Source organism: Pseudopodoces humilis, chromosome 7, assembly GCF_049639895.1.
Source record: "Pseudopodoces humilis isolate 2021_Gansu_Grassland_sample_001 chromosome 7, ASM4963989v1, whole genome shotgun sequence".
Taxonomy (NCBI): Eukaryota; Metazoa; Chordata; class Aves; order Passeriformes; family Paridae; genus Pseudopodoces; species Pseudopodoces humilis.
Window position 1 is genome coordinate 14,688,467 of NC_142206.1, and position 27,978 is coordinate 14,716,444.

At 42.4% G+C, this 27,978-nt stretch overlaps 1 protein-coding gene across 2 annotated transcripts; it reads right to left on the reverse strand.

The window, feature by feature from the left end:
- Positions 1-571: 571 nt before the first annotated feature.
- Positions 572-15,757, reverse strand: SPTY2D1 (SPT2 chromatin protein domain containing 1). Of its 2 annotated transcripts, none has more exons than XM_088058097.1 (6): positions 15,627-15,757; positions 6,595-6,709; positions 3,593-5,155; positions 2,674-2,830; positions 2,469-2,546; positions 572-1,536 (listed from the first exon to the last, which is right to left on the reverse strand). In XM_088058097.1, exons 3-6 carry the CDS (start codon positions 5,076-5,078, stop codon positions 1,440-1,442), a joined length of 1,818 nt encoding a protein of 605 aa, XP_087914223.1. In that variant the 5' UTR covers positions 5,079-5,155; positions 6,595-6,709; positions 15,627-15,757; the 3' UTR covers positions 572-1,439. The 2 variants fall into 2 exon arrangements, with proteins under 2 accessions (XP_087914223.1, XP_005522379.2); XM_005522322.3 differs by lacking the exon at positions 15,627-15,757 and adding an exon at positions 15,459-15,592.
- Positions 15,758-27,978: the final 12,221 nt, after the last annotated feature.

The window sequence follows — 27,978 nt, forward strand, 5'->3', positions numbered from 1 at the left end:
AGAATAACCCCAACAGGAAAGGGACTTCGTTGTTTTTCCACAAGGTAATGTTTCCTTTTTTTCCCCACCCCCAACCAATGTCCAGAGCCCTTTTTGTACTTTTGAAAGTATTTCTAGCATTAAAACATAATGGCCTGAAGTAGCTGAAGGCAGATGCTACAAATGGAGTCCTGGAGCTCAAGGCAAAGCTGAGTAGTGACACTGGTGAGCTTTGAAGGGCAACTTGGGGAAATCCAAGTAAGATGCAACACCAGATTTGAACTTCAGGTCTCAGTGCAGCTCCTGTAGACTTACATAAGCCCTGTGCTGGTTGTAAACAAATTCAGTTACCGAAACAAACAGTCTTTAGATGCATAGTTAGAAATAATGTGCAAATATGGGCATTAAGGTAAGTAACTGAACTAACTGTCCTGCTATACATATTTTAGGGTTTTGACTTGCTGAAATCAATCACAAGTATAAACTAGTTAACACGATGTTAATACTGAAAAGCTGCAAATGCATTCTACAAAACTTAATTCTGATGTTCTTTCTGAACAGTAAAGCTAATTAGATAAATGACTGCTTCACATTTTAAATAATTTAACCATCGGATGTTTAATGCAAGAAAAAACACAATTTGTAAAAGCAGCAGAAGCTGTTTAACAAATCTGAAGATTTACAGGGCAGGAGAAGAATTCCCAAACATATGCTTGAGCCCAAAAGCACAGGTTACATATAAACACTTGAAATTTCTGTTTTCAGGGTGTGTGTTTCTCATACTGAATTAGACTGGCACTGGAATTCCAGATGCAGCAAAAGCCAACAATCTTTTTGCTATATCCATCACTGCAGTTTGCAAATGACATGCACTTTTCTGTTTAGAAATAAAGAGGTTCACATTATTTTTATGGGTCCTCAAATCAAAATATCTGCAGCACTTTATTGCCTTAAACACCTATGGGCTGTGGCTGAATTTACACCCACGATGCTGCTGTACAGAAGATGACATTTTAATACTTTGAGGCTCATGTTGGGAGACAGGGCAGGCTATAGAGCAGTAAGTCTCAAAAAATGTCAGGGAACAAGAATGCTATTCCTTTCTTTCAAGTGAATGCAAAATTGGTTTACTGGTACATGGCCCACACAGTTCCAAGTCAGTGCATAGCTAGTCAATATTTCTGCTGGCATCTTGAACTGGTTTAATCAATGGAAACATCTATTAATTTTATTCCATTTAATATGCATTAGTGCATTAATTTCTTCATAAAAAAACAACCCTGGCAAGTATTAAAAATAAATATCTTATTTAGGTCAATCTAAAGCCTTGCTTTTCAGTACTTTAATCCCTTTAAATATTCTTTTGCCCTCTAACAAGCAAATGGAAACTGAAGTAGAATAAGAGATGTATGGAGGCAGAGGGGAGCAGAAACATGAACAAAGTCAACACCGTAAGTCAGTTAACGTGTCCTCAGCTTCTTAGACTGTCTCTTGCGTTTCAGTTCTTCTTCTTCCCGTCTCAGTTCTTCCAAGTCTTCCTGAACACCGAGTCTCAAGCTGCCAAACAAGATTAAATCCTTTACACTGCAACTCAGGACACTTGAGGCTTTACTTCTACACACCCGAAAAGCAATGCTACAAGTACTACAGCTGATTTGAAGAATAGCTTGATATCAGATCTTCTTTAATTATAGAATGAATGCAGCTTTAAGAAATCAAGATTTTTTTAAAATCTTAAGATCAGAATCAAATATTTAAAGGGAAAAAGATACTTAAAACTTGTCAAAAAATAAAAAGTTGAATAAAAAAAATATTAAATTTAATAAGAAAGGTCTTTTTTTCTGCCACAAAGCAGCTACTGAAACACATCCATTGAAAAAGTAAAATTGATTTTAACTCAAGTTTCTTATCTCCACTTCCTTTATGCTACATGTGTAGCTAGAAGTGAGTCAGGAATTCAACTCTGCAAAACCTCATTCTAAGACGTCAACAGAGAGTTTGGATAATGGCAATATCACTTTAAAATTACATTTATTTCTCCTAACTCCACTTAGCAAACTATAGATTTCCATGGGCTGCAGGTATTCCTCAGGAGCCAGGAAGAATAAGGACACTGACTATAACTTCAAAGATGAAGTGTTCTAATGCTCAAGGCACCTTCTGAATAACCATATAGAAATTCAGTAGAACAAAAGAATTTGATGACTCCATGCATTTCAATATTTGAATTTTCTATAAAAAACCCTTACAGCTTTTACAAAGTTTGTCCCACCACTCATTTAAAAACAAAGAATCAGTTTATGACATAAGAATTGTGCAGGTCCAAAGGCCAAAACCAGTATGAAAATATCATCTTCATAATTCAAATCAGTGACTATAAAAGCTTATCAGCATACTTTTTATACTTGTGGATTTTTGCTCCCTTAGCCCTATGACCTCAGCAACAAACAAACTTCTCAATTTGTATCCAAGATCAAATCCATGCATACCTCCTAGCTTCTTCTTTCTGTTGCTCTCTCCAGCTGCTCTCCATGTAACGTAAGGCATAATCACTTTCATCTTTGTACCTGAAAATTAAATATCACATTTTAGCACATTGAAAAAGAGCTAATGAATTAATATCCCTTCTTAGGAAGAATAATTACTTGTTCTACTGCTTGTTCTGCAGTATCTGAAAATTGTTACTTTTCTTACCTTTTCCGGTCATAGCCAAATATTTCCCGAATATGTTTTGATATTTCTTCTTGAGGTTCCCCTTCATCCTCAATGAAGTCATCCATTTCAGAGTCATATTCATCATCATCATCATCTTCTATTTGTCTCTTGTAACTAATAGGTGGTCTTCCAAGACCTAAACAACAGGAGAGAATAAATTCATTAACTAATAACATGAACATAATTTTAATTTAACACTACTTCTTGCTGTACCTTGGGCATAGCAATTTTCTGGGCTTCAAAGTGGAAAACTCCTGCCTCAAGTTAACCAGCATTTCTCAGAACTTCAGCCAGAGGAAATACTTCCTCTCAGTTGTGCTAGAGGAGATTACCCATCAGTATCAGCAGTAGCATCCTGAGGAAACCACTCATCACTCTGTTCTTTTTTCACAGCTTTCCAGGAACTACACTACACTGCTCACTCCTGATCAGAAGTAAATTTTTAGAATGGCTTGTCACTGATAAGATAAATCTGCCAAAACACTGAAATGTAAAACCGGTGAGTGATTTTCCATCCAGCCCTTCAAGCATCTGTTATTTAAGACACTACAAAGTTTTATAGACCAAGTGTTAAGCAATGCTGGAAGCGAATCTTTCAATTCTTTTCCTTCTAACAGCATTTGCCAGTACCCATCACAGGCTACTTAGTCTTTGTTCATGTGATGCTCCACACCACCTGCATTTCAAAAATTACGAGCATACGGTAAATAGAAATAAAATTAAAAACTGCTATATTTAATTTTGTTTCGATTATTAAACTGTTCTTATCTGAGTTTCATTTTTCTCCAATTCTTCTCCCCACTGAGGGACAGGGCAAGCAAGCAGCTGCATGGTACTTACTTGCCAGCTGGAGTTAAATCACAACAGTGAAAAAATTCTTTATTCTATAAATGCATACCTTGTGGATGAAGCACAGGTCTGTGCCCCGGATAAGGTCTCATTCCATTAATCTGTCCATTGCTAGGTCTCGTGACAAGGTTTTTAGAAGAAATGGTTTCTGACACGACAGTACATTTGGGTTTCAGAGCTGTGCCTGGGCCGCTGCCTGCTCGCGCAGGTCCTGCGCTTGTGCTGATGCCCGGCCTCCCTGGTCCAGTGCCCAAGCTGCTGCCTGGTCGCTTGGCTCCTGTGCTTGGACTGATTCCTGGCCTTCCTGGTCCTGCTCCCAGGCTGCTGCCTGGTCGCCCTGGTCCTATGTTTGTGCTGCTGCCTGGCCTTCCCGGTCCAGTGCCCAAGCTGCTACCCGGTCGCTTAAGTCCCATGCCTGAGCTGCTGCCCGGTCGCCCAGGTCCTGTGCTTGAGCTGCCCATCGGCCTTCCTGGTCCCACGCCTGAGCCACCTCCCGGTCGCCCAGGTCCTGTGGCTGAGCTGCTGCCCAGTCGCCCAGGTCCTGAGCTTAAACTACTTCCTGGCCTTCCAGGTCCTACACCAGAATTGCTGCTTGATCGCCCCGGTCCTGCACTTGAACCACCCCCGGGATGTCCAGGTCCTCCTTTTCCTAAGCTGCTCCCGGATCGTTTTGCATTGGAGTTAATTCCATGTTGAAGGGCTGTAGGTTTTCCTGGTTTTGCATGGGCAGACTTTTTCAGGCTGGATTCTTTCACAGATGGCATTCTCTGAGCCCCATTGGCCATGGGTTTTGAGGGTGGCACATGAGAGTTTGAGCCAGACTTTCTAATACCATTGACAGGCAATTTATTATTACTGCTACCAGAAGAGCTTTTTAAGGAACCATTTTGTGAGTTTTTTTCCATTTGATCAAGTTTGGAAGAAGATGATGACCGTGGGTGTTTTTCAGTCAATGCTGGTGCTTTGGATTTTTTATCAGTACCACCCATGGAAAGTGACAGACTACTTTTAGATGTGGAATGTTTATCTACTGAGCTTTTATTAAGTTTTGTATTTACAGATGCTTTTTGAGAAGACAGTTTTGTTGAAGAACTGGATATCCCTGTAGGCTTAATCTCCTTCTCACTTTTCTTATGCACTTCCACTTTTTTGTTTTTGCGTACCAAAAATTCCCTCTCTCTCAATTCTTCTGCTGTTCTAGGCCTCTCTTCTACCTTTTTCACTGGTTTTATTTCCACCGGTTCATATTGTTTCTTTTCAGCAAGCCTCAAGAGCTCTGCAAAGTTCAGAGGCGCTGGTGCACTTTTGGGTGGTGCCTTTGGTTTCACTGCAGCTTTGGATGGTTTCTCTTCATATTCTTCTTGCTCATGCTCAGATTCTGTCTGACTGTATTCAAGTTGCTCAGTTTCATCTTCTGTTGCATACCCAGCCTCTGAGGCCTGAGCAACATTCTCAGAAGCCCTCCTCTTTTTAGACTTCTCTTCAACAGGAACACCATTATAGCCATAAAAGTTATCCTTTGTTCGTGAGGCCATAGCTCTTGCCTTTCTGTCATGTTTCAGTTCAATACGCCTCGCCAAGAGCTGCTCTTTCTTCCTTCTTTCTTCCAGTGCTGCAAGAAAACCAGGAGAAAGTTATGCAAAAGCACTATTTGTTATTTCAATATTTTTCAAGCAAACCACTTAGTATGGTAACTTAAGGATCTCTGGCTAATAGCTATCCAAAATAGACAAGAAAGTGACCCCAGGTCTGCCAACAGGGCAGGCTAACCCACCTGTGCCAGCTGCTCCAACAAAGGCAAGCGATTGAGTGAAATGTTGCTATAACAAAACCCACTAATGCTTTTTTGAGGGAAGCAGCTTTCCAGGATGCTGTGAAAATTATGGGGAACCTTCATATAAGAACGTACAGAGGTTATAGGAGCTCTGCGTAGTGGAGGTAGTTCTGAGACTGAGCAGGAGAATCTTGAGACTGTACAGAACATACTATCAAATGTTTAAGGGAAGTTGAGGAAGGGAAAGGAATAAGAATATTGTGGGGACAAGAACTGGAAAATAGCCTAAGTGTGTGCATGTAGAGGGATATAGAGGAGACACAGAAGCATCTGAACAGATAAGCAAGCAGCCGGTCATTACACAAGTCTGATAGAGCCCTGTGCCCTATCTCCACAGTCTGTCCTATATCCTTACTGTTCAGGCTTAGCTGTTTTCTGCATAAGTATGCTCTCTATCTTGTGTCTGTGATCTGCTGACAAGAGTCAGGCTGAACCAGCTGGTGAATGAGACATCTAAATGCCAAATACTGGACAGACCAAGGAGTAGGCGCTAAATACTCAAAAGATTGAGGAAACAGAAAAACTAGAAAATGGATTGGGCTACTCATACTTTTGGTGCCTATAAAGGTACCGGTCCTTGGCTGTGTTATTCTGTTGTCTAGGGCTGTAATAGCACAGAGTGTGTCAGCATGCCCCATGTGGAATTCATGCTTAGTCTTGCTTCAGGCAGGACCAGGCAGAAGGGGTAAGGAACAGACTCATGAGTGGCCCAGGACAGGAAGAGTAACCTGGGCCATCCAGTCCATCAGATTTGGTTACCTTTAACAAAACATTAACATCAGAAGCAATGGAACTAATTTATTCCATAGAATATTTAAAGGAAATATAAAAGTGGAGAAATTGCAGCTCAGAGAGACTCTTTAAAATTCACTGTACTGATACACTAGATTAAGACAACAACAGCATTTCTTTCCATTTTTCACACAAAGTTTCTCAAAGCTAAGCTAATGAAAATTGAGATAGTTTTTTGCTCTTCACCTTAACTGCTTTCTCAATCTCCAGCCACGAATCCTAATGTAGTTGATTAATATTTTAAACTCCTTAGGAAAGCAAGCAACGGTCCCCAGTCCTTACTGAGTTCTAGCTTTCCCTCAGCATCAGGTCTATGTATAATTCCAGAAATAGATTTGCAGCTGTATTTGTTAGAACTTTGAATAAAGTGACAAATACCAAAGAATAAATGAAAGTCTCCCATTGGAGATATTTTATACTTTTACCTTTTTTTCTCTTTTCTTCTTCTTGTCGTCTGAGAAATGCTTGCACTGCTGCAGACTCTACACCCTTGACTTTGGGAACTTTTTTGGGAGGACCAACAGCCAAACTGTACCTTTTCTGCAAAGGACAAAGAAATATGTCAGAAGAGTTAAGAAATATAAAAAGCAGTTTTTAAAACTGAGGAGTTGCATAACAGTCTTACACTTGACTTACACACAGAGATGGTACAGAGTAAACAATGAATTCCCACTGAAACTGAAGGTTGTGCTGGATACATTTGACTCACAGTTGTACTTTTAGGCTGACTAAGGAGCAACCAGCTCCAAGTCTTTGGGAAAAACTTGCAAGCTAGAAAGTGTCTGGTCCAAGGGAATAGAGCTGTCTTGATAAATTTTTTTGAAAGGTGGTTTCATAACCATCAGAAGAGCAAGATAACCAAAGTCCAGGACAAGATAACAGCACTAAGATAAGGACACCTGTCTTGTATATACCACTGGCCAGCAGCCAACTACTTCTCTCTAAAAATACTGTCATCAGAGTGGGCCTGATTCAAGCTCTGCCTGAACTGCAGCTCAACTGGATGCCAGGTGACCCCTTGAGCAGGGCTGCCTCTCAGGGTTAGAAATTCCTTACCTGAAACTAAGAGAGCCTTCCTTACCCAAGGTGGAAAGATGCCTTACTTACAACAGATCCTCAGTAGGTGACAGAGAACACTGCATTAGTATTATGAAACATTACTAATCCATCCGCCCTAAATTATTACAAACACTGTATGGATAATCCCATTGACTATGGTATTGATAATACCATTGACTAAGCTTGAGACTACAAATGGATCCAGCCACTCCTAGACTCCAAATTGAGTTTAGAAAGCAAGGAGTCCACTCAGAGCCTTGTGACCCAACAGGACTGTGCTTCTTGCTGTTTTGGCAGTCCCTGAGAATCACGCTAAATGAACTCATAAATGAATGAATTTGAACTCAACCTTCTTTTTGTATGTTTCTTCCTTCAATTAATTAATAAGATGAACCTTGCATTAAACTTATTAAACCTTATCAAACCACAATTGAACTTTGTTAAATTCCAGTGAATTGTCAAATCATTATTTTATCTCAAAATACATCACTGCCTGTCTTTTGATGAGATACATTCCTCTCATCCACAACAGGGACTCACTCAGCTTTTGGAAGGAATGACAGGAAACCAGAAGACAGGTAGGGAAAAAAAAATTAGTGAAATGCACTGGACTAATAAAGAATGCAATGGCTGCATTAGTAATGGAATAAAAGTATTTCAGTTCAGCCTTAGTCTTTGACCAAGGGGAACCAAAAGCAAACTACAGGCCAAGCTGCCAGAATCAACCCAATTCCAGACTGCAGGTTTACAGCTCCATTTTCAGCTTGCTTGTAGACACTCATTTCAGTTTCAGGTTACCTAATTCAGCAAAAATAGATAAATCAACTAAAAAAACTGAATTACTCCAAAAGTTGGAATGGACTTTACCAGCATAATTAATAGGCTGATGTAAAACCAACAATACTGATTTTAGTTCCTGCTGGCAGTGGCCTTAAATACAATACACATCAAGAAGCTAGTGAACCACATACCAGCTGACCTGAATTCTGCTTATCAGTGTGACCTCAGCACCAACTGTGACAGAATCCACAGCCCCCACCTGGCAATTACAGCACTTGCACATGGTGTAATTTGCCAGGAGAAGGCTCCAGGGAGATCCTGTAGCAGCCTTTCAGTACCAAAAGGGAGATTATAAGAAGGATGGGGACAATTTATAGCAGAGACACTAGCAATAGGACAGGGGCTATTGGTTTTAAACTAAGAGGGTAGATTCTGACCAGAAGTTGTTCGATGGGAGTGGTGAAACACTGGCTCATTGCTAAGAGAGGCTGTAGACTCCCCAGCCCTGGAAACATTCAAGGTCAGGTTGGACAGGGCTCTGGGTGACCTGATCTGTTTAAAGATGTCCCTTCCCATTGCAGGGGAGTTGGATTAGATCACCTTTAATGGTTCCTATTCTATGATTCTGTATCTCATTGTATCCTGAAGTGAAGCTGCATGTTCTCAAATAGACTCCTTTTCCTTGGCAGAGGAAATGATAAACTGTGCTATTAACCTCCCAGGCCATCCTGCAAAAATAGTCTAAAGACTACAACACTGATTACATGCACCACAGACAGGATTTTCACAGCTTGCCATGCCTAACAGTCTGTCCAGTGCTGTTCAACCTGTGGCTCCAGCAAATTAACAGATGTAAAGTTATCCATGTTATTACCCTCTTTTTCACTTCTCTTAAATGTTAAGTGCCCAAGTGCCTCTTACTGGGTTCTATAACAACCACTTGCACTAATTTGTTACACCTGTTCAAACACTGCAAATGTACCAGGTGTGCCTAAAATGAGAAAAAAAAATTTTTTGAACTTCTTCCTACAAACAAAATACAGAAGAAAAAAGCAACAAGAAAGACAGTTGCAAGAATAAATGCAATAGGAGGCAGTTAAACCCAGAAGTAGAAGGAAAGGAGAATACATTTAGGAACAAAAGAAATCCAAACCCAAAGCTGAGATTTGAGAGGGTGGGGTTTTTGTTTATTTCAGAAGTAAGCCAATAGATTAAAATCTAAACCAAGATCTCCCACGAGACACTGATTCTTACCAAATGAAAGAGATGTGAAAAAAAACCTTAATAAAAAAGTATCACTACAGAGCCACACAAGTCAGCATTTCTATAAATATCTTTGTGTCCTCATAAAGCTTTATGAAACATAACTGAAATAATAAAAATAAAATATCTAGTAAGGAAACCTACATCCAAGTGTTTTAGAAGCAATAATCAGGCTGGCAGCATAACTCCCTATAGACATCAATATCACACAATGGTAGCCTTCATTCTCATTTCTGATTCATTGATCAGCAGCACATCAATAGATCCTTAGATTACTTTAATTACTAGCATGCAAACCCATAAATTAGTTTGAATATACATGCACTAAGAAGCAAGGTTTGGAGGCTCATTTCTAAACTGCGTCCAAAACTGACTCCAAGAAGGGCAGCTACAATACCAACCAACTTGTAGTCTCCTCGAGCAGTTTCTGAAATGACCAGAGCAGAATTACAAAGGTGCACTGTCCACATACATTGCATATTAAAACCTGCCATGTCACCTCATCACATTAAAGACCTACTGCAGCCAAACTCATTCACTGAGTTTCAGCTCTCTGCAAGGAAGCTTGCCACAACCTGAGAACCAATTTTCTTGTTCGCATCAAAAGCGTTCCAAGACTTGCCCATTCAGGAAACCTGAACTGTGATGCAGCATTGCCTCTCAGCTTTTGCACGAATGCGGCCCACGACTCTGTGTCCCAGAGAAATCTGGTTTACTTTATTTGAACTGGAACAATCAGAGTCAAAGCAATCCACACATTATCAGTCAAAATCCTGTCAGAAACAGGTTGAAGCAAATTAGCACCTTAGAAATTATCTGCAGTTCTTTATAGTATACTCATCTTAGTACACTGATAACTATGTAAATTATCTTACAAAGTTTAACACATCACGTTTTGCCATTGGTAACCTAATTTGGCAAAGCTTAATTTAATTATTCCATTTCAACTGTACACTCAGTTTCAAAAATTCTGTTTTAAAAACTGTGTAGAACTCAAGCATCTTTTCCAGCCTAGATGATTTTGTGCCTAAGGAGCACCTTTGAAAACTGCTAAACAGCAGGGACAAATGTAGATTGATCTGTTCTGTTGGGAAACCTTATAAAGAATTAAAGTGATGGGGAAGCAGTTTTCAGGCTTTGTTTTGCTGCACTGTGACCAACAGTCCTATCCAGGAGCAGCTTGACAGATAAGCTCTTTTCTGACTGCCACTAACATGACAAATCATGCAAAATTTAAATTAAGCCTTCTGATCAGTAGCATTTCTTAATATTATCTAAAAACTGAAAACAACAAAACAATTCATAAATGAATGCCTATTTTCTGTACTATTGCTGATACAAGTTCTGTTCACCTTCTTTCAGTAATAGCATAAAATAACCTGCCGAGGTGTAGCCTTTTTTAAAGCACTGAACCATACACATGTTCCACAACCACTAATAAAGTGCTTTGTATGCAGTGCAAATGAATATGCATCAGACTGCAGGTAAAGAAGGCAAAATAAGCCAGCACATGTCACTATACCATCCAAACAGCAGCTGCACTATTCTGGCTTTTAATAACTACTGCTAAGTTAAATCAACAGAAGAACAGAAATGTTTAGCCTTTAGGAAAGAGCAGGTCAAGCTGTTCCCAGAACACTGCACTAGTCAAGTTGCAAACAGTGACTATTTGCTCTGAAGTCACTGACTTCCTTCAAAACGTGGCACATGATCCTGATAGAGTTGTAGCTGCTTTGATATCACCATTCAAGTACCAAATCTTGGACTACAAAACAGAATTTATAATACAATTGTCAACTTTTTGGAACCCAAATGAAGCCCCAAGGGGCCTAGACCAAACACCAGTGCCAGACGGAGGCAGCAGTAGTAGTACTGCCTTTAACAATGGTGAATATTTACACAGGTGGCAATGCAATAAACACAAGTAATCAATTCTGCCAAACCAAATTCTCAAGTAAAGCACCTGTGCAGCTCAGTTACTGCAATAAGCTTGCACATGCAGCACAAAGACAATTCCACTTGTGTTATCCACTACAGGCAACTTGCAGGGGCTCTTACACGCTGGGGAGGTTCTTTTATTTGCTTGTTTTTCACTAGAATGTTACAGCACTTTGCCTGTTCTTCCTTATCATTTGCCAAGACAAGCAACTTTCTCCAATGCACCGTCCCAGTTTTTCCTTAAATATTCTTCAGGATATAACTACCTGAGAACATCAGGAATGGTTCATCCACCATATCCGTCCTTGTTTGTGTCACTCCTCTCAATGCCAGTTCCTCAGAAGGCAGCTTTTCACATTGTAAGTGGCCATTTGTGTTCACTGCCCAGGGGCCTCTGCCCTTCATCCTTAACTGGTATTTCCAAAGCTTCTGCTACAGATTCACCACGGGGTTCCCAGCAGCTGACTCTGCAGTGAGACTGTCTTAGAAAACACACACGATGATTTCTCAACTGCTGCTTTCAATATCTGGTTGTGACAAAATAAATAGGAGGTAACAAGCATGTTTAAGTTTGCTTCACTTCAGGTTCTAACAATTCCTACAAAGATAAAATGCTCAGCCTATCAGCTCACACTGTTCTCCTCTTTCACAAGCAATTGAACAGGTTCATACGTTTTATCCCTAAAAAAGCAAAAATTATTTTCTTCCCATTTTGCAACTGCTGCCACAACACCCGAGCAGAACCCTTAGCTGGAAAACACAGATTTTGTCTATTAAAAATTGCTTCACACAGGAAAAATAAAAATTGAAGATACTTCATGCTTTCCTGTCTGTAGTGGTATTGTGATACCCATTTTCATCTGCTTTTGCAAGAAAAGAGACCAGGAATAGGAAAGCTGGAAATTTTACTAGTCAGCATTTAAACCTCGACAGTCTGGAACTTTATCAGGTCAGTCAAGAGCAAAAGCCCTCCTCACCCCTGCCAATTGAGTATCTTGCAGTTCCTCCTGTGGAGGCTGATGTAATCTCAAGAATTTTAGGCCCCCATTTTGAGGCAAGTTTTAAGCACACAATAAATGCACACACATCAGTCGATGGGAGTCTGGTCCTACAGCACAATCTGCACTTCACAGCCATTCCCACTATTTCTCATGCAGGGCTTCTCTTGCCTGTGGGCAAACGCTCGATAATTTGTAGATTAGAATTCAATGGGCAGGCTCTGTAATCCAATGTTCTCTGAACAAACTCTGCGATTGTGTTAGTGTTTCACTTCACAAAAACTTAACTCCTCATCGCTACTAGTATCTGTCAGCTTCACTGCAGGCTGCTTTGTATCAGTCTAATTTCAAGTGAGACCTCACAAGTGCTGACGTGGATGACAGCTCCATGGAGGCTGCTTTGCATCAGTCTCATTTAAAGTGAGACCTCACACGTGCTGACGTGGAGCTCTTTCATTTTGCGTCACCTCTTTGTGATTAAATTGTATCAGATTTCTGTAAATTCTGTACACCAAAGTTTCACCCTCAGTTAAAAGGAATTGGGAGCAATATGAAATGCTTATATTGCCATTAATAGTTTACTAGAAACTAAGGTGAAATAAAAGAATGACTTGGTCCCAGCTGTCCTCAGGGTTTTGGTTTTTTTTTAAGCTGCAGTAAAATTTAATATTTTAAAGAATAGCTACAAAAAAAAAATATCTGAAAGTGCTTCACCATGTCATGTAAAACACATGGCATAACATATACCAGTTCCACCAAAAAGAGGGACACAACCTATTTAAACCTCTCTAAAGTCAACATTAAATCTCATAACTATTATCATGTCTAGTCAAAGCAAGACCACACAGAAAACCTAATGAACTGTTAGTATGAACACAGGCAACAAGATACAACAGTGAAACCCCTATGGAATACTGGATGATAAAACCTGGGGCTCTACTCAGCAACTGCTGTGAAGATAATTAGCAGCACATCATTAATAGCTTAGACTATATATATATATGAACTAGTAGTTCATATATGTACTGTTTTATTTAGAAACAAAACCTGATGCAACTAACAGGGCACCAAAAGGCTGATTTCAGCAATGTTCCTTTTGAATCTAGATTTCCACAGGGAGATGAACAAGCAGATTTGTTTTTACAGGGACATGATGTAATATCTGCTTTATCCAGGCCCCTCTTTTACAATACAAGGCCACATTACTTCTTAGAGTTTTTATATAGTTTCCACTTTGAACACTACCTGTATAGTGTGCATACATATTTTTATATATACTTTGACTACACACTACTTGTTCATGTCACTGTTTTTCATTACAAAGGACATGGAATATTTAGTTAGGTGCATTGTAAAGTTTAAAACAAACTTCTCAGAGAGAAATTCAGACGATATGCTCATTAATACAGGAACTAACATTTCTGGAAACCTGGTAATTTTATATACCAGTAAATGTGTAATTAGTTTATATGGTGTTTCAAATAGAAGTATGTAAAAATAATTATATTCTTCTTCTATAAACACATTTAATGTACTAGCTTTAACACAGTGGAGTTGTTTAGATGTCCAGTAATTGTAAAATCTCCATGGGCTCTCTTTTAAAGCCCAGTAGCTGCAAATAGCTTCAAGCAGTGCCAAGTGCAGCTCTGCTTTTGCTCAGAGATTGGGGCCAACTTCAGAGTTAAAATCTGCACAACTAATGCGTTAAACCAAACTGTTTCAACTATGGATTCAATTGCACTCTCACTCCATGAGTTAATCACGAATTAACAAATCCTAATGCTGACTTTTCTAAAAAGAGTAGCTAAACCTTCATCCATTGCAAAACAAATAGGAGCCACTCCCTCCACCATCACATTAGCAATGGAGAATATGACAGATAATTTACCAATTCATCATCATGGCTTAAAACTACTTGTGACAAAAAAAAACAGTGGCACACAAAGTAAAGCTGCCTGGGAAAAAAAAAGAATGTAAAGAGAAGCTTTAAACATCTAAAATAAAAGTTATAATAACCCAGTGACAACTTAGTGAAACAGCTTCAGACTGATCAAATGGGCATTTAAATATCCTAAAGTATTTCCGTATTTGTTATTATATTATTTGTGTTATGAACCAGATTCCTATCTAGGGTCAGAGACAAATTAAATGTACCTAAATATAAAAAAGTAGATTTTATAAGATTTTAACCTATAATGGAATCTGATTAATTTCACATCTACTATATGGCTAATACCTATTATCAACTGGTCACACTATTAATGAACATTATCAAAGTTTTACTAATGATAGAGACACTGAGATACTTACTAGTTCCAACACCACCAAAATGAAGACACTGTACAGTTAAGAATATTTTTTTTTCTGGTTCTCCCACAGTTTTTGCTATAAACAACTACCTCTCATTTACACTGGGTTTAAGCAAACTAATCATAGAAACAGAACTCTGGCACTCTGTTGAAGAGCAAACAGAAAAAGAGTCGTCCTAGCTGGTGGCTACCAAGGAGAAAATATTTTTTATCCAAATAAGCATGCACGACTTATAATTTGAGTCCTCCCAGAGGAATGAAACCCAGGATATTAATGTATGAAGAAGCCACGTGCCCTTCCTCCTGACAGACTTCGTCCAGGCAAGTCAGTGGGTTATTTCACACGGAATCCACGTTACTGATCGCTTGAACTAAAACACAAACCGCTGAAGTACAGACCTCAGCACAACACTAAGAACACAGCAAATGCTTTCCACCAATGAACCCCACAGAGGCTACACGCTATTCCTTCGCGGCGCACACAGAGCCCTCAGACAACGCAGCCCATTTACCCAAAACTTGTCACTTTGTCTCCGACTCACACTTGAGACGTGGCAGACTTACGTTTTAAGAGCAAACAAAAGGACTTAGCCGGCTTTTAGCCGCTGCCTTCCCCCACACCACCGCTCTGCTGCCGGGCTCTCGGCACTGCCAGACCGGGAGGCGCACGCCGCGCCTGCCCGCTCCCAGCCCGGGGGTGCCGGCACCTGTTGACCGAAGGGGCCCCGCTCGCCCCCTTCCCACACACAGACACTTCTCCAGCCCCCAGGAGCAAGCAGCCCCGGTCGGCGAGGCGATAGGCCCGACAGAGCCCGGCGGTGGGCGCAGCTCGGGCGGGGACCGAGGCAGAGGCGGGCAGGGCTCCCACGGCCGCGGGGCCCTCCCCAGGCCCGGCCGCCACCGCGCCCCGGCCCCGCGCCCCCCGGCAGCCCCCGAACTCACCGGCACCGCGTTCAGCCCCTGTTGCTCCGAGGCCATCACGAGAATGTTGCGGAAATCCATGGCCGGGCCGGAACACGGGGGGCTGCGGCAGCCGCCCCGCTCGCACCGCCCGCTGCCCCCCGCCCGCCGCCCGCTCGGCCCCGCTCGCTTCCGCCCGCTGCCGCCTACCCTTTATATAACTTCGCCTGACGCTGGCGTCACTTCCCCTGTGGCGGAGCCTCACCACGGGAAACGGGGCTGGAAAAGGGGAGGGAACTGGGAGATGCGTCTCGGGAGCCCCGCAGGACGGCAGGGCCCGGAGCAGCGTGGCGGGGCGGCCTTATGAGACCACCGGGAGAGGGGAGAGTCCCCGCCCGGCCCGGCCCGGCCCTGCCCTGCCACCGCCCCCCGCTCACAGCTGGCGACGATGCCGGGGATTGTCCCTCCGCCCACCTCGGCTTCGCCCCTGAAACGCCTTGGAGAGAGGCTGTTTGCGAGGGCATGGAGGGACAAGGGGTGATGGCTTCAAACTGACAGGGAGTAGGTTTAGATTAGGAGTCACAAAGAAGCTCTTTACTGTGGGGGTGGTGAGGCGCCGGGACCGCTTGCCCAGAGAAACTGGGTTCCCCATTCCAGGAAGTGGCCAGGGCCGGGTTGGATGGGGCTTGACACAACCTGGTCAAGTGAAAGGTGTCACTGCCCACAACGAGGTCAGAACTAGATCATCTCTAAGGTCCCTTCCAACCCAGTCAATTCTATGATTTTGTGATTACTACCCCCGACCTCGGCATGGGGTTGTGTCAATAAAACATCAAAAACTCCTACTTTCTTCTTTTTTCTAATAGCAGCTCTTCATTTTTCAGTGACGGTGAGAATTGTGGGGTTTTGAAAGGAAAAAGCCTTTGGGGCTAATGGCCAATAGCTCCAAGCACACCCTGACACCTGCCCCTGTCCCTCTTGCATTCCCAGCTGCCGGCTTGTCCCTGAGTGGACATCAGCTAGGCAGAAATCCTGTAACAAAGGAGGAATATGGATTAAGTTTCCTAAGCAATCTCTCTTGCCTTATCAAGGCTTCAAAGTTGGTGCTTGGCTTGTAGGGTTGTCGCAGTTACTTCAGCAGTGCGCTCCCAGCTGCAGGAATGCTGCCTGATAAACAGGGCTCCCAGGATTGCTGACCAAACAATATGCTGTGTTGTGTGTGTATGTTTAAATATTTTTCTAAGTCAGACAAGCCAGAATATTGTGCAAGAACACCAGCTGGCTGAAGAATCTTCCATTGCATTGGTTACCAGCTCATTTCCTGTATCTGTTATCTGAGATCCATCTGACAAAAAATTCCTCTACTCCACACTGCTTCTCATAGAAACATGTGCACTGAAAGGAAGCTTTTTTCCTTCATTTAATCCTTCTGTAGCATAAATTCTTTAACATTGCTAGTACTTGACAGCTCTTCACTTTCAGTTCCTCCAGTTCCTTCCTGCCTTTTCCAGTTTCCCTTTGCCTCTCTAGTGTCCTTGTTTTTTTGTCGTATCTGATATTCCCTCCTGGGCATAGCTATAAGTCACATTGTAGCCTAGTGTAAAAAGGCCTAGTGAGGCCTTAGCTGATGGGAGGGACAGGATAATTTATCTGAGGCAGGCACTGCACCAGTTAATTTGCAGGGACTTTATAGTTCTTGAACTACAGCAGATCCAAGTTGTTCCCATAATGCTTGCTGTGGTATCTCTGCATGGCATCACTGTGCAGGGTGGACAGTCCTCCTGACCTACCAGTGCTTCTTCCTGGGACAGTCCTGATTTAACCCCTTATCCTGTAAGAACTTAATCCTTCTCTCTTTTCCCCTTTTTATTCTCATCTCCATTTACTGACTTTTTACTTCTGACTCAGACCTGATCACCTCTTCTGGTTCCTGCCCTCTTTGTGTGCTATGATTATCTTGATTTTAAGACTTCCTAGTGTGGTTCTCTTCACAGGCAGTTAGTAGTTCATCAATTTTCTTCCCATTTTTGGCATTATATTTCCCTCTGTGCTACTGTCCATAAAGTTGTGATGCTATTTTCTGGTAGTCTTATCTGCTACCTCATCACTGCTGTGGTGTTTTCATCAGAATTTCCCTGCTCCAGCTGGAATTTCTGGTATCTCCACTGTGCCCGTCCTTGGTCCTTGAGAGTCTTTTAGTATGACTCAGGTTCCTGTATGACAACAGTACGGGCAGAGCAATGATTGCTCTTCAACTTTTGTGCATGCTCACTTTGGTCCACATTAGAGTTGGCAGGAACACTTGGCTAAATGCAGACTTCATTCTGCTGACTGCGATCCTCCAGATGAGTGGAAGAGAAATCTCTCCCTGCATCTGCAAAAGGAGTTACAAGCAGGCCAGGGAATGGCATTGCAGCTGCAGTCTGTTGCATGTCACTCTTTGGAAACCCTTAACCACAGTTACTGCCTTTTCCTGTAAATGACAATACTGTGACATCACGTCCTTCAGCAGAGGGGATTTACCTCCGTGTTTCTCCAGTGGGAGAAATAATAGCACTGTGTAAATGTGTGCTGCGGGCATTTTATGGGGCAGTAGCGAGCCACACTGAGCTGTGCCGGGTTTCCCAGACTGCCCCCATGGCACTTAAACCCACATCTAGCACAACTTCCACGTCAGCACAGTGCCTTGATGTGGCCCAGCCTCTTCTTCTGGCAGACATCCTTCAAGAAATGGGAACCTATCTGCTGTGTGCCTGCACCTCTGTCCTCCCTGTGCCTTCAGTTGCTTCTCAAATTATCTTCACTCTTCACAACCTCTGCGCATGTTTACAACGTGATGAACTGATCCAGACCAGGCTTCCCAGCACTCCCAAGCACAGCTAGCCTGTCAGCAGCAAGAGAAGAAACAATTTTGTGCCTTTAAGTCAAACTGATGTTTCTTTAAAATACAAACCAGGATAGAAAATATTTCTTCCCCTTTTTGTAGCTCTCGTATCTGTCTGATTCTGTGCCTGTTTAATATCACCCTAGCTTTGAAAGAATTTTAAGTCTGAGAATTTAAACTAACATCTTCCAGAAATCCAATACAACACCTCTCAGATCTCCCATCTCTCCTCCCAAACCTCTGATTTGTGCTGCTGAAAAAGTTCAGACAGATTTGTTCTTTTTGTGTGTACATTTTTAAGCAAGAATTTAGCCGAGTTTAAATTTTCTTAAATACCGTCTCTTTTGGATATTACTTGTGACTAGAACTTCTTGGAAAAGACTTAGACAATATCAGACAATGTTCCACCAGAAAGTGTCTGCAAGTTTTTAATCAGCTGTGCTCAACAATAGCTCAGCCCCAGCCATGCACACTTCAGGCATGTGACTAATCCTATTAACTTGAAGTGAAGTGTATTAAAGTGTTTAAAGGATTAGAGTCTTAATTACAGGCCATCTGCAGAGGTCAAGTATCAAAGGCTGTTCAGAGCCTGAGTTTTAGCATTTTCTGAATGAGTGAATGAGTAATATTTGTGTGAGTTCCCCTTTCCCCTTTTCACGCTGCATCCTTTCTGCTGTAGAGTTAAATGGGTGTTCCAATATGACATTTATTAACTGAGCTGAATCATCCTGATGTCCAACAGGCAGGTCTTCAGATCATCAGCTGGTTAGATGGTAGCAGGGCTGCCATATATGCTCTAAAGAAGTTTAGGACTTGGAAAACATGAATTTGAACAAATCAAGTTTGTATAGCATAGTTCCAGCCTACTTTATGGCTGCTTATGATTTGAATTATTAATCACTAAGACTTTTTTCCTTATGATATATTAAACAGAAATAGTAAGGAAGAGCCTTGGGATGGTAATTAGCTGGCCTTGACAATGTATAACTTAGACATCTAACTTAGATATGTAAATTATGGCTCCAAACAGGAATATCAGAAAAACAAGGACAGAAATTGCCTTCTTCCTCCCACCCAAAAAGCAGGATCAATTCCATTAGGCAATTTCTGACAGACACTTGTTCCATCTGCATTTTAAATCCAGAAACCAAGGCTGTCATTCCCTATATTTTTCACTCTTTTTTCGTCTGCACCTTGAGAAAGCTGTTTCTAACATCTAACCCAGATCTCTGTTGCCCACTGAGCCTTTTCAACTGATGAGAAGACTTTATTGTCCTCTCCCATAGGCATACAGCACACATATTTAGGGCTTTCCTACTATGTCTTCCCTTTCTCTGGGATAAACCACTCCATTTCCTCCAATGCTTCCTCATAAAACCTCTAATCCTCTATTCTATCCCAAGCAGGATACAATACCCCAGCTGAAGGTTTTCTAGCCCCAAGCATGACATGGCTTCATTTGCCTGGGAAACACTATTCCTTTTTATGTAACTCTCTGTGCTATTTGCCCTTTCTGTAATGGCATGTCTGATTCCTGTTTGGTTTGTGATCCATGCTAACCACCATGACAGTGATGCTATCAGACCAGTAAGTCCACAACCTGCATTTGTGATGTAGGTAGTTCTGAAGAGAGTGAAAACACATCCTTCAAATTACTTCCTTTCCCCCTACTGTAATTTGCCAAGTGTGTTGAGATCCTAGCCCTGTCCTCTAACACTCCCTGCCCCTCCCAGCCAGTGGGGCTGGCAAGAATCTGCTCTGCCATCTAAATTATTTGATGAAAATATCACATTTGTGATACTCCTGCAGAATTCTGCCTGCTGTGTCCAACCAAGTTAAGAATTCATGTTAAATATTTCAGTCCAGTTTACAGACAGTTTTGTACTCATCCGTTTGCGGTTTTTTGGACCTGCTTGTGAGATGAATGGCCATGTGAGACAGTGTTAGGAGCCCTTCTAAAACCAAGAGCTGGAAATGAGCCTGCTTGACATAATTTATTCTAGGCAATGTAATCTCTGTGATGGCAATTTCTTTCCTAGGTACTTAAATGTATCAGTAGAGGGACAGGTTTAACTCCAGCACCTCATTGTTTAGTGACTCAGCAGGTCACAAAACAGGTACAGCTTCCTAACACTGGAATGCAAGCAAGAGAGAACTTGAATTTCTCTGTATGTGATCAAAAATTATTGTCATCCAAAACATATGTATTTCAAATCCAGAACAATCACAAAATACCACTCTTACATTGCTGTGTGCTGGGGACAGAAACAAACTGTCAAGAAACAAACTTCCCCAGTCATTAAAAGTGATTTAAAGTAAATGTTCTGGGTTCTTTTAAGACAATTCTCAGCTTCATGCTTTAAACAAAGGCAATGAAACTTTTTAGTCCAGGGATAAGTGTGAACAATCATGGTTGCACCCCACCAAGCAGTTACCTGTGTCACACTGACTGCCTGTGAGCACCCAGCATACCCCAAGGATAAACTGTATAATGTGAGTGAAGAAACAGGCCCTGTGGACCCCCCATCAAATCAGGACTCTACTGATGAAAGTACTGACATCTTCATGAAAAAAATCCCCACATAAACAAAAAAAGTTGATCTGGCAGAAAGTGAGGATAATGATACTGAATAACATCAGCTGGTGGAAGAGCTGTATTTGCAAAGTATTCTCCCAATCAGAGAAGAAAGAAGATTAAGAATGGAAAAACAAACAAATAAAACCCCACCACAAAACAACCAAACAACAACCAAACAACAACAACAACAACAAAACACCACCAAACAAATAAACCAACCCCCCCCCCAAAAACAAAACAAAACAAAACAAAAAACCCACAAAACCCACAAACCAATTAGTTGTTTAGCTTATTCAATATTTAGGTTAACAAAAGTATCTTTAAAGTGCCTGTTGTCAAAAATCCTAAAAGATAAGTGTATTGGAAATAGACAAAAGTAACCCCTCTGTGATATGTATTCATATTGTTTTATGAGAGTAACCTCCTTTCCAAAGATGCTAAAGAGAAGGCAGTGAAAAAAAATCACCATTGCAGTAAATGTGGACAACACGGTATTTAAACATCGAATAGCAGTAGTGCGCCCAGATATTATAGAGTTAATGAGAAAGCAAACAACACACGTAAGACAGACTGCAGAGCAGTAAGGGCTTTCCTCTGTGACAGGATGAGGTTGATTTTAGATTAAAACATGAGACATGGGGAAGAAAATCCCAGATGAGCAAACAGAAACTGAGAGAGAACGGCCTCAGTTCAGAAGCCATTTCCAACAGGTCCATCATTCAGTGCCGGCAAGCTCTCTGCCCTGGAAACTACGCTGAACCTATTCCCCTGTCCATGTTTCATCCGAGCTCCCAGCTAAGAGACCAGCTGGAATGTAATCTCCGAGAAATGGGTATCACGAGAGCACGGAAAGCCACAGTCAGCGCTGTTGAGCAGCTGTGAGTGCCACATGTCCATAGAGAGATAAGCATACAGAGAGATAAGCTGGCTGTGCAGCTGCTTCGGCAAGGTGTCCCCCTCTGTCCCCGTCTCACATGGCAGCCAGCATTCCCATAAGGATGCCGTGCAGGCTGCTCATCCACACGCCAGCTCATGTAACCGGCAGAGCAGTAACTCAGAGATAAGAACGGAAACCAAGGCTGGGAGTGCAGGCGCAGCCGGGAGATGAAGGCTCCGTCCCGCGGGAGCGGCTGGTGGGCAGGGCAGGGTGGGCTGCTGCCCCTCCTCGGCGCTCCCTGGCCGGGCCGGGCCGGGGACAGCAGGTGGCGGTCGCGTCCCTGGTACAGCGGCAGCAGAGCCCGCACCGCGCCGGGATGCGGCACAAAGGCGTGTTCAGAGCGGCATCTGTGACCCGCCGCTGGGGCCAGCCGTGGCTGTTCACGTTGGCTGCTTCTCAGCCACTTCCGAACGGCGCTGAAAGGCTCAGCAGAGCCCTCCCCCGCAGCCTTCCAGGAGGAGAGCTTCCCACAGAATGCTGCCGAGAGATATGTAAACAACAGAAAGAGCATCTCAAAGGTTTATCTATTTTGTTCGAAGCTCTTCATAATCATACATGCCTGTGAAGCTGAGAAATGTGTGTTTGCCACATGCAGTTGCAGATGGTTGTGGCATCTGAAGCAGATCAAATGGATTGTACATTTTCTCATGTTGCTCGGAAGCCAAAATATCTCTTCAAATGCACAGAGAATTATTTGGATTTATTTCCCAATTGAGAGCCTGATTTGAAGATCTACTTTATTTTTGGAGAAGGGCTATGTCATTTCTGAAATTTATGTTCCTAGGTGTTTTTACAAATCTCTACTGTATTACACATGCAAATAAAAATATAGAAATCTGCCAAATGAAAGCAACCCAAAATGAGCTGTTTCTTGAAATTGTATTCCTCTACTTATTGCACCTCTTCATCTCGTCTTCCCCCTGCCTTGAAGAAACTCAAGCCCTTATCACCAAATACCCTGGACCCTCCAAGATTGACAAATCCAATCTCTTTTGTGTATTATAAGGGAATGAGCTCCAGAATCAGGGGCACAAAAACCCACGCAACTCCCTTGCAAATCAGTGTTATCCTGAGTGTTTTCTTTGCTCATGTTTGGCAAAACCAGATATAAGGTGAAGTTTATTTTATTTTAATCCAATTTCACACCTAACTTTCTCTCACAGGCTGTTTTCACTCCTTTTTTCACGTGTATGAGGATGCAGATGGTTGTGGCTGTGCAGCCTCTGTGGTGCAAGTCAGGAGCCAAGGGAGTCTCAGCACAGGCAGTGCCTTCAGCGACTGTGTCCAGCTCCTGAATATGGCACACAGAGCTGGATACTGACAACAGGGTCCACCAACTGTCCCAAACCAGGCAAAGTTAATGAATGAGGTCCAGGGGACATTCAGGAGTAGCAGGAGAACAAAGGCATCAGAGACAAGGCTTGACATAAAGCTGCATCTTAGGTTCACGGTCCACCCAGGAGATAGGGTTGAGGACAAAGCTGCGGCATAAGCCCAGGGCTCACATGCTAGCTCCAGTATGGATGTAGGAGTCAGGACTGGGGAAAAACTGCCTCCAGCATAGGTCTGCAATCCACCCAGAAGGCAGCTCTTGGTTTTCCAACTCCTGGTGCGTTCAGAAGCTCCACATGCCATTCCTTTGCCCCTTCAGTTTCTTGTCGATTTCACATTTTTACACTGCCATTCACACCCCATTCATACCAAGCTGAATGTTTGTATGTCAAATCCCTATGGCTCTGCTGCCACCCCAGGAGGACTCTTTACCTGGCCAGGTTGCAAACAATTCAATGCAAACTGCTTTAGTCATCATCAGGAAGGTCACCAGAAGCTGGTGCATACTGAAAGCAGCAGTGTAAGATGCTACCTGTGGGAAGCAGATTTTAGCAAACAGGCTGCTGCCGCCTACATGAGCTCTGTGCCCATATTGAGCACTTCACACACAATTTTCTCAGCAAGGTTCTCTGCAGGCCTGAGCTGTATTTACCATGCAGTTAGCATAGTCAGAGACCGAGAGCATTATGTTTAAACGAACAAAATAGATTCCTGATTATCATCTCCTGGTAAGTCCGGCTTTTGTGCAGTGTGCTGAGTCTCTGTGCTGGGATTGTGAATTTAGAAATAAAGAACATAAGGTCATTTGGGGCAAAATAGGTTCAGTTAAGCAAATACAAGGGTATTTTCATTCCAATACACTCCCAGCAAATCATTTGGCTTCATATATTTAAACTTTTATGCAATTTATTGCTAGCTAAACTTATTTAACCTTTATTCTGCAGATACATCTCAGATTTCCTAAAAGGAGGTTGTAATGTGTGCAGTCTATTGTACTAATTTGGTATAGCTTTGAGAAATAAAAAAAATATGCGGCATTGTAATGAATGATATTATAATTTCTAACTTTCCTCCAGAAAACCTATCTTATTAAGAGTACTACATTGAAATAGACCACCATTTTATCCCTGGCACAAAAATTTAAGGGAAAAGCAATCCATTTTGTCGACCATACCTTGGTAAATCTAATTCCATTCCACTAAATGAACAGTGCAAAGAGGATTGGAACTTACCAGGAAGCCCTGAGCGAAAGGTCAGATTTGCAGCAAGCATAAATCAACATTCTTGCATGGCATAAGCGGATTTATGCCCATATATACTAGTCAAGAATCTGGCTCATTAACGACTGAATGAATTACAAATAAAGCATCAAGCAGGAGTTTAAGTATTAACACCTATTTCCTTGACTTGTTAGCTTAAATCAGATTCTAAATATTCTGAAGTCTTTTTGTGCACCGTAGCTGAGGAGCAAGCTAGTGTGGAATTTGGTTGAATTCCCTCTCTTGAAAGCCATCTTTTCAAGCAAGGTCTCTGCAGTCCTTCTAAACAGCTTGAGCACAATGAATTACCAGCTTTTCCAATCCATACATTTCAGATTTTGAAGTGTAGCCTTTGGGGCATCTTAAATAACACAAAACCAGTTGATTGATTGTCCAAGGTTGCAATGATTTGGTGATGCTCAGCAGGAGATGATTTGGAGTTGCAGACTCACTCCCTTTTGAAGCACTCTACTCCAGATAGTGCTCTGTGAATGTTTAAAGAGCTGCAGCACAGAGGAATTGAGCAGAGGAATACATGGCATGCCCATGCCAGAATTTGTACAGAATTGCAGGAGACTGAAAAATCACTTCAGAGGGTTTTACATTTGACATGGCTATGCCAAGCTTTTCTTGGAGCAGGCATCCCACAGACATTTATGGATGGCCTAAGCCATCACAGCTGCTGGGAGAAGAAACCTCTGCTCAGCCTGTATCTCTGGCTTTTTAGTGCTGGCATCAGGATTTATAGAACTGCACAATAAAGCGGACCAGAAACCATCCAGCTGAAAACAAACATAACAACAAGTTTGTTCCCCTGAGGCCACGGCTTTCAGCAGTGTAGCCAGACTTGTTCATTGAACTCTGCTCTCCCAGCGGGCTGGAGAAGGAGGTTAAGGTCACTGCTTTGCAGGACGATGCCTACTTGCCATTTTCCCTGTCATAAGGGCTCAGGTGCAGCTGAGACAGTGCATTCCAGGCCCGGAACACTTCCTTGGCCTGCAGTAGAGCCTGAGGGAGGAGGGAGAGGGACACACGGGAGAGAAACGTGGGCCGTAGGGAATGTCTCTGCTGAGCAAAGATAAAGGAGATCATAGATCAAGCGCTTCACCTTTGGGATATTTGCCAGGCCCTGGCAATGTCAGACTTGGTTTGCAAAACCCAAAAACTGCTCACAGATTTTTTCCCCGGGGTATTAACTGATGAATAATGAATGCTTTTACACTGTGCTATTCTCTCAATTTCCGTTGCTGTTACTAAAGTTGTCTGACTTAGACAGGTTTTGTTCTATCACCTTGGTGTCTGTAGCCAGATCCTCTAGGAAAGTCAAACTCCTGGATATCATTCACTGCCACAGGAAGTGAAAAATCACAGTTTACTCCAAATTGCTAAAAGTGAAGAAAACCTCTGAAAAGAAACACCATTATTGATCAAAAAGGTAATTTTAAACTCAGAAAAGTGATTCAAAAGTGCATTTGAAAGAACATGCATATTTAGAAGCAGAATAGCCTAGTTGCAAGATTGTGCTATTTTATCTCAGAAACTTCAAGGTGTCTGTGGCTTGAAGGGAAACAGTGTGGAGAAGCAGCAGCCACTGCAAAAAGCTGTGTTGATAAGCAATCAGGAACTCCCTCATGGCATCCCTGGCCCACCTGATCTTTTAGATGAATCAAATATCAGAGGCCATTTCCACTTACAGATGTAAAATCTCTCTTTCCCACAGCCATAGGAGTTTTAGTCTTCACGTGTGTCTTAGCTAAATGCCCTTACTAATTCTGTTTCACTTGTATAAATTCCCTGGCAGTTTTCAATTTAGTTAGTTAAATAAACTATAACTTCCTGCCTGAAATGTCAACTATTGTGGCCCAAGGTTTCCTAAGGGTCTTGCTGCCTTTAGATCAGCTGCTTCACAATCTGAGCACATTCACCTCCTTCTTTAAAGCATTTTCTCTGCTTACTTTTAATGTGAGGACTTCCCCCACACAGGAAATCCAAGTTTTAAAAGTAAAGATAATAGAGAAGTCGTTCTTTTCAGCATGAAAGGGATTACAGGAAGCAGTGTAACTGTGGCACTGAATTGTAGATCTGTAATACCCAGTTTGTGTCACCCAAAGGAGATATCCTTTGGGATGATGGGGGTGTTTCAAACGGCTGAGGGACATTGCAAAGTTATGAGTCAAGATCCGTACTCCCTCTTGGAAGCTGGAAGCCTCCACCATGTTATGTCAGCTATTTTCACCTGTATTCTCAGGCTGCTTCCCTGTATGGGTTTCTGGATTTCTGCTTTTTGGTAAACAACCTCAAAACCTTCTGAAGATCTTTGGACTTTCCTCTGTAGGTGAGGAGGTCAGGGCTCCTTTATCAAGCAAACTGCTGACCCAACAACAAGGTGCAAAGAGCTGCAGATTTTGAAGCTGCAGTTACAATTTTAACTCTTTCCTGAGAATTAGCATGCTAAAGGTGAGGAATGCATACCCTCCCTCCTGGTAAGGAGCAGCTGAGGTAACAGACTCTCCTATTCATTGCAAATACTACTCAGCACTTAAACAAATAAATGCAGCTTTCTACCAAAGTGTTCCTGAAGGTGCCGAGCAGTGGGGCAAAGGAACTTATCCCTTCTGGGTCAAGTAATGGAGAAATGCAGTGTCTGACATGGATTTTCACTCTTAAAGCAGCTCCCAGTGTAGTTGGTCAGTAGCTCACACCTCAGACAGGCTTCAGGTGCCCTCTCTCCCCGCCTCTGTTTGGATCCACACAATCTGAGCCCAGGAGCAAAGGCCACAGAGCTGCTGGTGTGTTTTGAAATGTGATACAGGCAGCAGCATTAATCCAAACACTGATGGCAGTTCTTACATAATGCAATAGTAACACTGCATGCCTGAAGCAACAATATCTCTTTCTTACTCAGGAGAACGAGTCACTCTTGGACATTTTTCCAAATGATCATACACATGAAAATTCCAGGCGAAGACTGTCCTACAGAGGCACCTACAAAGTGCTTGGGGCCCTGGCTGTGAAGCTGAGCAGCTCCCCATCCACCTGTGTGGCAGGATAAGAAGGTCTTACCCTCAGAGAAATCACCAGACCTGGGTCTTGCCAGAATGGCCCCTGCCTGCTCCTCACCCCCGGGTCCTTTCTTGAATGGATTTGGTGATGAGCACAGTGCAGACAAATTGTGACGGCTTGTTTATACAATCAACATGTTCAGAATTAAAGGTCATATTCCAAGGTCCTTAGTGAGGCAAAGCTCTTGGCCAGGTGTGTGTTTCATAACCTAGACCACACTGGGTAATTAGTTTATAGTGGGAGACCTCCCAATTTCTGCAGAATTACCTGAACAATACCTGACTGAAACCCTGTCAGGTGCAGAAAGATGACCTTCCTGATGCCTGCTCAGTATAAACTCTTGTCTCAAAGTTTTCCCAAAGTCCACACAAAACAGCAAGCCACTGGGTCTTCTAAGTTATGCTTTTTGAATCTAAACCAGTGACAAGCTCCTGTTGTGCAGAGCGGAAGATCCTCACAGGGCTGGGGAGCTCTCTGGGTCTGGCCATGCCGTCTCCTGCACTGTTCAG